Genomic DNA, 13866 nt, shown 5'->3' on the forward strand with positions numbered 1-13866 from the left:
CAGTCTCTGCAGGGAATTTGGAAACTGTTGCCTTACACTTGAATATTTTCCAGCAAACACATTTAACCATTTATTAGACTGTTGCCTAATTTCGAAGAGAGAGAGCGAGCAAAACAAGATTGCCAACACCTGAAAGGCACATTGGTATTTCCTGGGTCCAGGGGCCTATCCTGGGATTCTTTGGAGTGTGCTGGCCATCATTTGGCCTATCTCAGTCCCGGGCAAACTGCTTCCAAGGCTGTCAAGATTTACCGGCAGCTAATGTAAGCTTTTCTTCTTTCTGTAGTGTAAAAGCAATGCATGCACTTCCCACAGCCAGGCATACGAATTAGCCAGAAGACAAACTAAATCCCTGCATTAGAAGGTCCCTAACACCTTCTAAGCCCACACCGGACAGCCGACACCGGAGTGAAAGCGGGAACCCCAAGGTGGGTGAGGCTTGTTCTAGGCCACCTCGCTTGCCTTCCATGCTCACCCCAGGCAGCAGCACTGTCAGGCTCCACAGTGGGAGGAGGAAGAGGGCAGTGATCAGGTGAGGGAGCAGCCTGCCCAGCGCCCTCCTGGACTACACTGTGTCGCAAGGGCAGCTCACCTTGTTAACAGTGGAAGGCACATAAGAGTGGCCCTGGGGAGAGACAGGGAGGACATTCAAGCTGAAGCCTAAGGGGTCCTCTGCTCCCCCAACAGAATGGACCTGGAAGGCTTGCACCAGGAGGGGAATGGTCAGATCAGTCCCCGTCAGGCCATAGGGGAGGGAGGCGATGGCTGGAGAAAGTGCTAGAACATTCTCAGTGCAGGTGGTGGGAGTGAAAAATCTGGAACCTCAGAAACAACTCAGGTGACAGGCGCAGGATGGCACAGAGTCACACGCAGGAGGGGTTAGGTTAGAATTAGGCTTCTGTTACTGAGGGAGGCTTTCATTCTGGGGTTTTCCAGGTAACTGAGGTGGAGGAGGTGAGAGTCTTTCCTGCTGGCCCCACTTCTGGACTTCAGAGCAGAGGGTGCCTTGGAGAGGCACGGCTTCCCCATGCCTCTGCCTGGGAAGAGCTGGCCTGGGTAGGGAGGAGCCTGAACTGGGGAGCTGTGAGTCTCCCCCAGGAGAGCTGGGGGCAGGCTGCCTGGTCTGGCTGCTATCCACCCCTTTCCTTCCACCCCAGGGCCAGCCAGTTGTTCCCTCCCCAGACAGACTAGCAAACCTTTGGGACTGGCCCCTTTCTTCAGGCATGCCCTTCACTCTGGGCCCTCGCCTCCAGGAGCAAGAAGCTCTGGAAATGATCCCAAAACAGCACTAGGGGGGACATCTCTGTGACATTATGGAAAGAAGGTAGACAAATTTGGACACCACAAAACACCCACATCGCAATGAAGGGGAAGGTTTTCCCCCCTGCCTTAGGCCCTGCAGGTACCAGCTTTTCTCCTGCCCTCTTTTTGCTCTCCTGCTCACCCCAGATCACACTCGCCATCACTTGTTTACAAGACTGCATGTGTATGTTTCAGATTTGGGTCTGTGTGGCTGTGCCTCCCGCGGCTTCTCACAGAACCCGAGTGTGAGACAGAGGAACGTGGGGAACTAGACTCTCATGCACATGCCACAGCGCCACATGCAATCTAGTCACTCAGTTTTTCAATTTCATGTGCTAATACACATGATGCAGAAGCCTGCCACTGGACACACAAGTGTTTAAAAGGTTGCTTCTATGAAAATTACATTCTAATTTTGAAAAGCACTTTCTAAATTCCCTTTGGGAAGCCAACTTATATGTCAGAAACTCCCTCTATAAGGAAATAGATTGTGGGAAAGAAAAAGCCCATCACGGAAAGTCCATAAAAACCGTTGTTCAAAATATAATGACAGGGCATCTGGTTTGTGTTGAGCCCCGTTCCAGGTGCTGGAGATACAGAGACAAATATGACAGACAAGTTTCTGCCCTTATGAAGCTTATGTTCTAGAAAATGAAAAAATAAACCAGTACATAAATACAGTAATACATAGCAAACTAGGCACTAAGAAATTAAGAATAGAAAGTGTGAAGAACTGGCTTTAAATATAGTGGCCAAGGAAAAGCTCTCTGAAGAGATGACATTTAAATTCAAACTGAAAGAATATAGCTCAGCAGAACCAGGATAATTGCATTCCAGCAAAGGGAAGGTATGTGCAAAGGTCCTGAGGTGGGAAATGGCTTAGCAGTTTCAAATTCCTAATGGAAGACAATGTAATCGGTACAGAATGAGCAAAAGGGAAAAGGCATGAAGTGATACTGGACAAATGGGCAGGGTCATGTTCCTGCGAGACGTTATGGACCTCAGTAAAGAATTGAGATTTTATTGCAAATGCAACAGGAAACAGAGAAGTAACATCGTCATGTTTAAGATCTCCCTGTGTGAAGACATGACTTATGGGTGGTCTGGTGAGTTCTTACTACTTTTAGAAGTCTTTTGAGGTTTGGAGAAGGCTCCACAGGACAGTAATAGTGAGAGTGAAAGAACAGCGCAAAAAGATGTTAAAAATGGACACAAACCCTCTTGAGGTAACTTGACAAACCATATCCACATTGCTTTTTTAGAATATTCTTTGGTTCTTGTAAATATTTTCCTGGATGCTGTCATCGTTGTAAAAGGCAATGTACCAGAAAGAGAGTTCCAGTAGCTGCTTTAGGAACTTGGAGTTTGTTATGTGTGGTTAGGGAATAGCCCAAGATCATCAGATACTGTCACATCTGGGCTTTGATGTGATCATCCTAGATGTAACCTCTCCCCTCATACACGTTATGTCTCCTGAAACAGCAAGAATCAAAGAGGCCAGTGTGCTCTTTTGCTTGTGTCACGTGGGCTCATCTTAGAATGACACAGGCATGGGGCTAAGCGCACGAGGAAGGACAGGGACAGCCTGTGTGTGCTTCCCCAGCCTCGGCACTGTCCACATCCCACCTCTCCCTTCATACATGGCTTTTGCTGGAGAGAGGCTTTTTAATTAAAATTTGCTAGAATCTGTCTTAGCAGAGGGTAGAGGGAGAGAAAGGTAAACTGTAGAACAAAGTCCATTTGTTGTATTGCAATTTTATGATCCTTGACTTTAATTTTTATTAGCTGTTGCTTTGTTCTTTGAACATGAAAGATGAACATATGATGGGGCAAAGGAGGGAAAAGCCACAACCAAATCACTAGGAGAGAAAATTAATAGTAATGCCGAAGGAAAACCACCTGAGTGTAGGCAGAAAAATGGATTGAACTAAAGGCAGCGATAAAAAGGAATTTGAGAGCCTTTATCGTCTGATGACTAAGAACCACACTTAAGAACAGCCCACTTGATTTGTATTTCTATGAATGGACATATTTCCACCAAAAGACAGTCAACAGACCAATGTCCACTACTGGTGAGCACATTTATCCAGTGGGTTCGTACTGACATTCTGATCTTTGGCTTCACGTTTTAATTCCCTTCATTTGAAGCTTCTAGCACCAAGTTGATAATCCAAAAGTTAGACATGGACATTGAAAAGAGCTACAAAGGGAAATTATCCTTTGGTCAAATTAAATAATCCTACCTTGAAGTACCAGCACCTCTTAATGAAGAGAATAATCATCAGTTAAATTAAAATGGCCACTTGAGGAGAGTGAAAAAGGCCACCTGGCCAAAGACCATTAGTAAGTCATTACTATGAACATACACACACACTGAGGTACTCCTTCCTGTCCTCCTACCAACACCTTACCAGATAGGCAGGAGAGGAGACAGGAAACAAAGCAGTACCTATCGGACAGTGGAAAATTATTTAATTCCCCTTCCCTATCTCAGATTTGTCTCTGAGTCATGCAGTGTGTTTCAATTTTATGTTTATTGCAGTAGCAGAGGGGAGAAAGAGGGTCTTTCCTGATTTTCACAATAGCACAGATGGTTAGCTGTCCTGTCCTCTTACCTCAACAAACCATAGAGGAATACAGATAAAACCCATCTCAAATATACTCTTCCCAGAAAGTCCAATTATTAAGAAACCCGGCAGCATCCCAGGCAGCGGTTAAAACCCTTTACTCCAGGGAGTTCCCGTTGTGGCTCAGTGGTAAAGAACCAGACTAGTGTCCATGAGAATGCGGGTTCCATCCCCGGCCTTGCTCAGTGGGTTAAGGGATCAGGCGTTGCTTTGAACTGCTGTGTGGATCGCAGAGGAGGCTCAGATCTGGCATTGCTGTGGCTGTGGCAGAGGCCAGCAGCTGCAGCTCCCATTCCACCCCTAGCCTGGGAACTTCCATATGCCACAGGTGTGGCCCCACTAAAAACCCAAACAACAAAAAATACCTTTAGACCATCATTTAGGAGAAACGCATAAGGCCTTGGAATGGCTCTTTACACCATCCACCCTACCCCCACAACACAGGGGAACATACTGAACCTCTAAATACTACAACAAAAATATGAACTGAATATTTTATAAAGTGCTTAAAAATCTTAAGAGATTTCAATCATTGGTCTTATTCAACCTTCGAAGATTCAACCCTGAGAGATGGAAATTACATGGGAAAAACCTATTGTGTTTCTTCGTCAATAGGAGAGTGTGTAGCAGGACGGCCAGCTGTTCCCTCTCCCAGTGTGCAGCTGTTACTGGGAGAGGCCCCGGGGAGGGGGGGGGGTGGGCCGGGCCCTGGAGTCCCTGGCACGGAGGCGGGGCCTGGAGACCACGCCTCCCGCCGGAACGTGAGCCTCTGAGATGCGAGTGTTTTCCAGGCTGAAACGGTGAAAAAGCAAGTGCGACTTCCCTACCCCTTATCCCTCCACCTGCCAGATGGAGACACAGGGCTCTGGGGTTCCACCAGAGGATGGTGGAACCCCAAGATAAAGGAAGTCTGAATACTCAGATCCCCATGTGGAAGTCTGTTGGCAAAACACCCTCCTGGGCCTTTATATGAAAAACAAACAAACAAAACCCCACTATCTTTTATTGAGTTAAGCAACTGGAATTTGGAGGTTTACCTACTATAGCAATTAGTGTTACCTTAATTTAACTAAAATGGGGGGAGGCAGTTATCATCAGTAAATGGAGTTTATTAGTTGGTGGTTTACAGTAGTTCAAATTCTCTTTGCAGTTCTCTGATGGACCCAGTAAAAGCTCCGGTTCCAGGACCTAGAGCTTCAAGCTCCAGCAGAAGGAACATTCCAGGACTAAAGTGGAGGAGGAAAAGTGTTGCCCTGGAATAACTATCATTTTTAAGAGTGACAGATCCAGGGTGCACCACTCGTTTTCTTGCTAAAAGACACCTTACCTTCAAGTAGGCACATGGAAACCATCTGGACAACAATCAAGACCATGAAAGTTACCGAGGGCTGTGCTCACCCTGCACTTACCTTTAATGTCCGTGGTCTTGTGGAGAGCCGCCCTGCAGGTGAAGTAGTTTGGCAGTGACATCCTAAAGAAAGCAAGTAGAATAAAGAAGTTATAAGTCCATGGATTTGTAAGTCACAGCCGATGGACTGATATGGTTTTTCACTCATCCTTTCATTTGACTTTTTTAAACTTTGGCTTCTTCTATTCCCTTTGCCACACTCCCAACCATAAAATTCCATGAAATCAACCCAAGTTGCACTTTCTGTCTTTAGTGATTTGTTCCCTGATTTGTCATAAAAAGGTAGCATGTTCAACTTTTGTACATGAAAATCTCAAACATTAAGTTCATAATTGTCTTAACAGCATTTATGCATTTTTCTCCAGGGAGTTGTTTTCAAAACAAGTGCTATGAATAACAAGGAAATATTATAGTAATTGTGTTGGTTTCTCAGGAAAACTTAGAACTTAATAGCCATGGGGCAACTAGGGGCTCAAAGATGCTCTGTTTATCCTTGGAAACATACTTATATCTCAGTTTCCCTGAATCCAGACGTGACAGTCTTTTTTAGGCAAGCAGTTGGCTTGGTGGGAAGCACAGAGCCAACAATTTCTAGAGGGAAACACAGGATGGCCATTGTTTTAGGGCCTTTGATTCGGGGGAGGTGCATCTCCAAGCTCCAGGAACCTGGAACTGTGTAAGGTAGGGGTAGAGTGGAATTGACATCAGCCTAAACAGTCCTAAAATGCTCTTGGACACATATTTACCCACAGACCAGCCCTACCCATCCCTGAGAGGGGGGCTGGTGGCCTCTGCACCTCTCTTCTCCTACATGCTCCTACTGCAGTATTTGAATCACCAGAGAGCATTATTATTATTATTATTGGCCACACCCGTGGCATGTTGAAGTTCCTGGGCCAGGGATCCAACCTGTGCCACAGCAGCAACCCAAGCCACTGCAGTGACAACATCGGATCCTTAATTTGCTGTGCCGCAGAAGAACTCCAAAGGTGTTAATGTTTAGAGGCACGTTTCTAAGCCCAGCTCCAGTAGTTATTTTTCCAGTAGGTTTGGGACAGAAGGTCTAAGTGAGACAGAGAGTCAGTGGGCCAGTTTCCTGACCCTGCTCTCCTGACTTTGAGCCATTCCTTTGCTTCTCTTTATATATTTTAATTTTATCACCCAAGCATACATTACCAAACACTATGGTTTGGTTTGGGCTTTTTCAAAATTTTTTACGTAAATGAAATAATACAGTATGTTTGACATCAGCGTTATATTTGTGACATGACTGAGTGTAACCATAGTTTGTGCATTACTGTATGACCACACCACTGCCTATCCATTTTCCTGTAGACCAATAGTGTATATTCTACATTTGGCTCAGTTTCAGGGTTTGGATATTTTTTACCTATTATGAAAAATGCTGCTGTGAATGTACTGGTACATGTCTCTTGGCATATGTGTTGACAATGCTGGTATATACTTAGAATTGCTAAGTCCTAGGATGTCTATACCATCAACTTCAGAGAACAAGACCAAATGCTTTTCCTAAAGCAAACAATTCAGTGTACATTCCCACCAGATGTACAGGAGAGGCCTCACTGTTCTATATCCTCATCAACACTTATTACTGATGTTCTTTTTTTTTTTTTTGTCTTTTTAGGGCCACACCTGGGGCATATGGAAGTTCCCAGGCTAGGGGTCAAATCAGAGTTGCAGCTTCTGGCAACGCCATAGCCACAGCAATGCCAGATCCTTAACCCACTGAGCGAGGCCAGGGATGGAGCCTGCATCCTCACAGATACTAGTCGGGTTTGTTACCTCTGAGCCATAACGGGAACTCCAGTATTGATGATCTTTTTAATTTTAACCTTCCTGGAAGATTAAGAGTAAGCTAATTTGCATTTCTGATAGACAGTTGACCCATGAACATGGGCTTGAACTGCGTGGGTCCACTTATACAGAAATTTTCTTCAATGGTAAATACTATGGTATTTCATCAGCCACAGTTGGCCAAATCCTCAGATATCCAATCCTGTGGATACATGGAGGACCCGTGGCAGATACGGAGGGCCTACTGCATGTTATGTCTGGGTTTTCAACTGTGAGGAGGGTCAGCGCCCTAAGCCCTGGGTTTGTTCAAGGGGCAACTGTACCTCGCACAGTTGGTGGGTTCAGGCCTCTTGCTTGATACGTTGATTAGGACCAGTGCCTTAATCGTGCTGTTCAAATGTGATGTGTCCTTGCTGATTATTTGCTTTTTCCACCAGTTACTGAGACCGGTGTGGTAAAATGCTGATTTAGGGATTTGCTTTTTTCTCCTTTTAGCTCCCTCAGTTTTACCTAATAAAAAGTTGGGAGACGTGTTCTTTGATGCAGGCAAATTTAAGGTTGTCTTACCTTCCTAGCTTGTGCCCCCTTCTCTCACTATAAAATGTCCCTCCTTAACCCTACTACTTCTTGCCTTCTGACCATGCCATATATAGTAGCCCTCCTCTACACCTCTCCTCTTCATTTTTAAATAAAATTGTAACTTTAGGACATTTTTTTGGTTGGCAGGATTGTTGTGAAGGTAGCAGAGTTCTAGTAATGCTCCACATTGATGGGTCCTCTTTCCTTAGGCTCTGCGGAGTAATGTCACTTTCTCAGACTTTCCTTGTTTTGATGCCCGACTAGTATCCAGGAGGATGCAGGTTCCATCCCTGGCCTCATGTTGCTGTGAGCTGTGGTGTAGGTTGCAGATGTGGCTCAGATCCTGTGTTGCTATGGCTGTGGTGTAGGTCGCAGATGTGGCTCAGATACTGTGTTGCTATGGCTGTGGTGTAGGTCGCAGATGTGGCTCAGATACTGTGTTGCTATGGCTGTGGTGTAGGTCGCAGATGTGGCTCAGATCCTGTGTTGCTATGGCTGTGGTGTAGGTCGCAGATGTGGCTCAGATCCTGTGTTGCTATGGCTGTGGTGTAGGTCGCAGATGTGGCTCAGATCCTGTGTTGCTATGGCTGTGGTGTAGGCTGGAAGCTACAGTTCTGATTCAACCCCTAGCCTGGGAACTTCTATTCACAGCAGGTACATCCCTAAAAAGCAAACATACAAACAAACAAAAAAACACCAAAAAAAAAAACAAAAAAAACAAAAACAAAACAAAACCGAAAGCACACCCCAAAGTATTAAAACTTAAAGGTTTATACTTGAACCATATCCCTATCTTAGGAACTCCAAAATGCAACCCCAACATTTCCCCTTTTTTAACCTTGGCAGGCAACTAGAATTGATACACAGTATTCCGTAATAGCTTAAGTTCTGTTCCACACTAATCTCCATTCTCTCAATGCAAGATCCTTCTTTTTGAATGTTATGAGTTCTACATATTTGCTGTTAAAACTCATTCAGAACCAAATGATCAGAACTTCTACCGGGTTTTTTCTGTCTTGCACAAATACGGGTGTTCAATGTATGTGGTGAATAACTAAGGTGAATGAATATAAAGTACTGTTTTGTTATTCCTTACTAGTTTCCTGAATTAACACAATTTACATGAACAGCCACTTCATATTTTATTCAGTACTCTCCCTCGGACCATTTTGATTTTAGAGTGGTGTACAAATGTCTCTTTATAGCCTTACAAAATTTTAATCAAACAGCTTTTGCAGAACTTAAGACATTTCTCCTTGGGGCTAAAATTAACCAAGAAAAAGATTAAAAACAAAAGCAAATTTAGAATATAATCAGTACTTTCAAAATGAGCTGAATCTGCCTTTCATCTTCATTTATAACCCTGGCTGTTTCTCGGCCTATAATATAAGCAGTAGTAGTGCAAAGGACATATTTACATTTCTGAGGTTCCAAAACCCAGTAAACCTCACGAGCTTGTGCTCTTTTGTGGTTTGCAGTTTCCCTGGGTGCTTTGGATGGAATGATTCACGAAACGATCATACTCTTGAGTAGGCAATAAACTCAAAAGTTCTGTACATTTTCACCAGATGTTGTAATTCTGCCTTTTTTTCAGTTAACATTTTTTTTTTTCCTACGCTAGTTTGTGGTTCTATTTGGATACCAGCTTTCAAACACTATTTCCAGAGAGGACCCCAGTAGAGCTTGAAGATTCCCTTAGCTGGCCCCAGAGGGGCCTTGAAATTTACAGAATTAGCAAAGGGACTTCCTTAATTGAAGTGTCATCATACTGATGCAATGCAAATGCAAAATACAAAGACTGGAATCCCTGTGGTGTGGAATTCCCTTGTTGTGCAGGGGGTTAAGGATCCCGCTTAACCAGCTGTGGTTATTACTGCAGCAGTGACTGCAGCAGCTCTGGCCACTGCTATGGCATGGATTCGATCCCTGGCCTGGGAACTATCACACGCTGTGGGCATAGCCCCCCGCCCTAAAAGAGTAAGACAGTTGTACATAATTTTAGGAGTACTAAATAGAGATTACAATCATAATTTCAGCCGGTAACTGCCATTTAGCTCTTCTTCCCAGAGACTTACCCAGAAAAATACATAGAGTGAAAGCCTAGGAAGTCTCTCAGGGGTGACAATACCCTTCTCCTAAAAGCATTCTCCTCTAGTTAGAGTGACATAGCTAGGGGTGAATGACAAAGGAATCTTACTGGTTACACTCAGGCCAGTGCTGTCCTGCTTTAAGAGAAAGTCGGCCACACGTGGAATCATCCAGTTGTTTTTTCCGGTAACTGCCCGAATATGTTGTTACAGAAGAATCTGACCATCTTGCTTCATTCTGCCAAGATGCTCCAGCCTTATGTCTGATCACATCAAACTCCTGAGAAGTAAGAGGGCTGAAGGGCAGAAGAATCTGTGGCGTCAAGTAGAAGAAGTGTGACATGGCTAAAGATGGCCTGCTCTGAATGATGACTTTTCAAGCCCTCTCCATGATGAAGAATTAATTTCCTTTCTGTAGCAAGAAGTAACTGACCGGGCTCACCAAACTATGTAACTCTGACAGTTCACAGAAGGCAGAAGCTTAACTCTCTTAAAGTTGCCAAGCAACAGGCCACAAAATTCCACAAATACTAGTCCCATCCCCCCACCCCATTATAACTAGCACATTTAGAAGTTATATAACTTTCTGGCTTTGGCTCTAAGCAATATACTGCTACAAATGATGGCGAGAAAACAGGTGGCAACCGCTTTAAACAAAACAGCGAATCCTAATCACAGTGGTTTAAGAGGTGGAACAAGAGATAAAAGGACAGTGCCAAACATTCATTTCCTGGCCTCCAAGGATCTGGAGGCAAACAAGCCCTGCTTATGATGTCAACAATAGCAGGTGACTCAAACAACTTCTCATATGTCACAGAGCAATGGTGCTGAAGCTGGTGGCACATGAAAGTCACCTCAGGAGCTGGTAAAATAAACACCCCATCCCCTGCCCCCATAGATTCTGATTTAATTGATATGGAGTAGGGCCCAGGATTTGGTAACTTTTAAAAGCTTACTCTTGGAAGGTTCTAAAGAGAAGCCAGGGCAAAGAATTGAGGTCATTGAAATGCCACTGTGAACCTTTTTCTCGGTTGAGAAATTGTAACGTTCAGTCTTCTGTTCGCCTGCTTCTCTCCATCCTTCACTAATAATTACTCTAAACCTGGTTAATATGTTGCCTGTCCTTCTCCGCATTAATAAACAATTCAGCAGCAAATCAAAATTGAGTGTTCTACACTTGTCCTTTATCAATTCTCAGAAGTTTTCAACCCTCTGTGCTCATTCACATAAACTTTGGGATTCTTTGTAAATACAGAAGTCCGGACTTACAAGCTAGACCCATCATCTCCATAGGTGTTGGCATCAGCACCCACGGGACATGTTAAACCTGCAGAAGCCTCATCCTCCCCTGCCACAGACTATAGGTCTGAGGAAAAGCCCTGGAATCAACATATTTCTACGGTTATATGAGGCATCGATCTTTGAAATTCAGGAGCTGAATTTAAAGTCTTTTAAAGTGAGGCTGACACACTACAGGGTATATGTTTTTTGTGTTTTTTTTGAGAGTAAAATTATCTGTAAATACTTGTTAGGGGTTTTTTGTTTGTTTGTTTTGTTTTGTTATGGCTGCACCTGCGGTATGTGGAAGTTCTCAGGCCAGGGATCAAATCTTAGCCACAGCTGCGACCTATGCCACAGCTGCAGCAACACTGAATCCTTAACCCACTGTGCTGGGCTGGGGACCGAACCCATGCTTCATCAGCAGTTTGAGAGACTAAATACAACAGACTAATTGAGTTTACTAACATAAGTACTTAGTCTATAAAATCCTACAATTCTAAAGGATCTTGTTCTCATTCTTTGTTCTCATTTTATCAGATGCTTCACTTTTCTAGAACACTGGTATTCAGTGCTGGTTTTTACGGTTTGACTTCCATATTGAGGGTTGGCACAAAAAACTCCCTTTTGTAACTAAATTATGGCAAGCGATATTGTTCAGTCCCTGGTATGTTAAAAGTGAAAAGACATAATCAAGAGCACTGTGACAATGAATTCTGGGTTGTGAGTGTGATTTAGTGGAAAATAAAAGCTTCCCTAGTGAGTGACCTCATACCCAATAAAACCAGCAGGTGGCGCACATGTCACCTGATATTGGGGGGGCAGGTATTAATCGGCAGGCCTTGACCAGGCTTCTGTCTAAACATAGACTGATTATTTTAATGAGGTGTTAATAGGTATTAATTAAAAGAATTTCATGGTTAAGCAAGTTTAGGACAAGTTGGGAAAAGCACGTTTCTCTGCTGTAGTACTTTTAGGGCCTTTCACATTTCAACAAACATCGTGAATCTTTCAAGGGGGGCAGTGTTTCCTAAACTTATTTGAAGGGGTAGGGATCTCTGGATATTGCTGTTCTATATAAGCAACAGTTAAGGAACTCAAAAGGCTAGAGTTCTCTATGGCCAAGACAACGGCTGGTCTGTAGTCTCTGGGATTTACTAGATCTTGAATAGATCGCCAGCCAAAACCACTGACAGCCTGGCAAGAAGGTGAATAAAGCAGTATTTTTTTTTACAATTGAGATGTAACATCAAACAGTAAAGTACACAAATATACCTTTATGTATGTGTACATCCATGGACTTACTACCCAGATGTAACATTCTTGTCCCCTTCCAGCCAAAACAGCATGTATATACACATATGCAAACCCGCACAGGTAACTATTATTTGGATTTATATCACCATAGACTAGATGTGTCAGGCAGGAACTTACTGATGCTATTCTAAGATGAAACCCAGGAAGAAACCAAGTAATAAAAAGGCCAAAAACACGCAGAATTCTTTTGAGAAAAAAGATCCCATGTGCATCTCAACCAGAATCTGTCTCCTCTCCCTAAGATGCCAAATTCTCATATTTAGATAAATGTGGCCAATAGCTGACTGAGCATACGTAATTTGTTATAGTTAATAACTGAGTCTGTCAGTTGTAATAATATTAATCCTCAGTCCTTGATCCTGGAATAATTTCTTCTTGCTTATCAATTATGGGATTTGGACATTTTGGTAACTCATCAAAAACTGTGTGGTACATGGTTTACAAGACTCAGAAAACAAGGAGCCAGCTGCAACCAGGACTGGATGGAAATAAAAGGATAAAGCTCAAAGGAACAGGAAAGGGAAATGGATCAGATTAGAAAGGAGAAGCCTAAAGGGAAGGATCTTCTTTCTTTTCTTCCCTGAAATTTATTTTTGGTTTTGTTTGTTTACTATTTGAAAACCGAAGCTGATTACAACATGTAGACTCTGTGATCCCAATTTTGTTTAATAAAAAGGATATGTGTGTGTATATGTATTTATAAGAAAAAGCCTGATGGGCTCTGTACAAAAAAAGTTAATACTTATTATAGCTGAGTAGGAGGATTACAAGTGATTTTTATATTTTACATTCCTTTATTTTCTAAATGTTTTGCAATGAATATATGTAACTCATAATCAGAGCCAAGATGTTATTTTACAAAAATGAAAACAAATAGAATGCGTCCCTATATAATCAGTCTCCCTAATCTTACAAAGAGTCTCTTTTGGGTTTACATTTATTTTTCTCTTCAATTCTCTCTAGAGTCTAGGCCCTTAAAACAAACAAAAACCAAAACAAAAAATCTCTGTGGCAAAAAAGACTAGGGTCAAGTCAATCAAATAAGATGCTTCTTAAACTTTTTATCCTTCTACTTCTGGGTCCATAATCAGAGGAAAGGAGAAAATAAAGCACACAGCTCTTATAGAAGTGTGTGTGTGTGGGAGGCGTTGGTGGGGAATAGGGAAGAGGGAAATAGAAATAGGCAAAGATGAGGTATAGAGTGGACCCCAAAGTGAAGAAACTTAAGTTAATGGATGCTAGTTTCCAAGGAAACCTATCTAAATTGGTACCCACAAGGAGGTAATCCACAAATGGTATCTCACACTCTCAAAGAAACAAACAAACGAAAAGACTCATAACAACTGTAACTAAAAAATGAGCCATGATAATGGCCGAGGCTTTTGGGATTTTATTTCAGTACCCTCTAGGATAACAGGATGTAGCAATAGCTGATTTCTTTGGTTCACTCAAG

The 13866-nt window shown here is 43.0% G+C and overlaps 1 protein-coding gene across 11 annotated transcripts in view; it reads right to left on the bottom strand.

The window, feature by feature from the left end:
- The window catches only part of LOC100523624 (methylmalonic aciduria type A protein, mitochondrial), a 101905-nt gene that overhangs the window by 56694 nt on the left and 31345 nt on the right, over positions 1-13866 (bottom strand). For 9 of the 11 annotated variants that reach the window (XR_014812858.1, XR_014812860.1, XR_002346750.2 and 6 more), the window contains one exon: positions 5339-5400. Coding sequence is in view for 5 of the 11 variants with exons in the window: in XM_021101544.2 (XP_020957203.2) it covers positions 5339-5400 (62 nt within the window). In the remaining 6 variants the exon portion in view is untranslated. Of the gene's footprint in view, positions 1-5338; positions 5401-7475; positions 8374-13866 lie in introns of those variants that run through there. The other 2 variants (XR_014812861.1, XM_021101548.2) reach the window with 2 other exon arrangements.

The sequence above is a fragment of the Sus scrofa genome, chromosome 8 (genome assembly GCF_054392235.1).
Source record: "Sus scrofa isolate SSC_HxYL_T2T_F1_AM1 chromosome 8, Sscrofa_HxYL_maternal_Yorkshire_Landrace_v2.0, whole genome shotgun sequence".
Classification (NCBI taxonomy): domain Eukaryota; kingdom Metazoa; phylum Chordata; class Mammalia; order Artiodactyla; family Suidae; genus Sus; species Sus scrofa.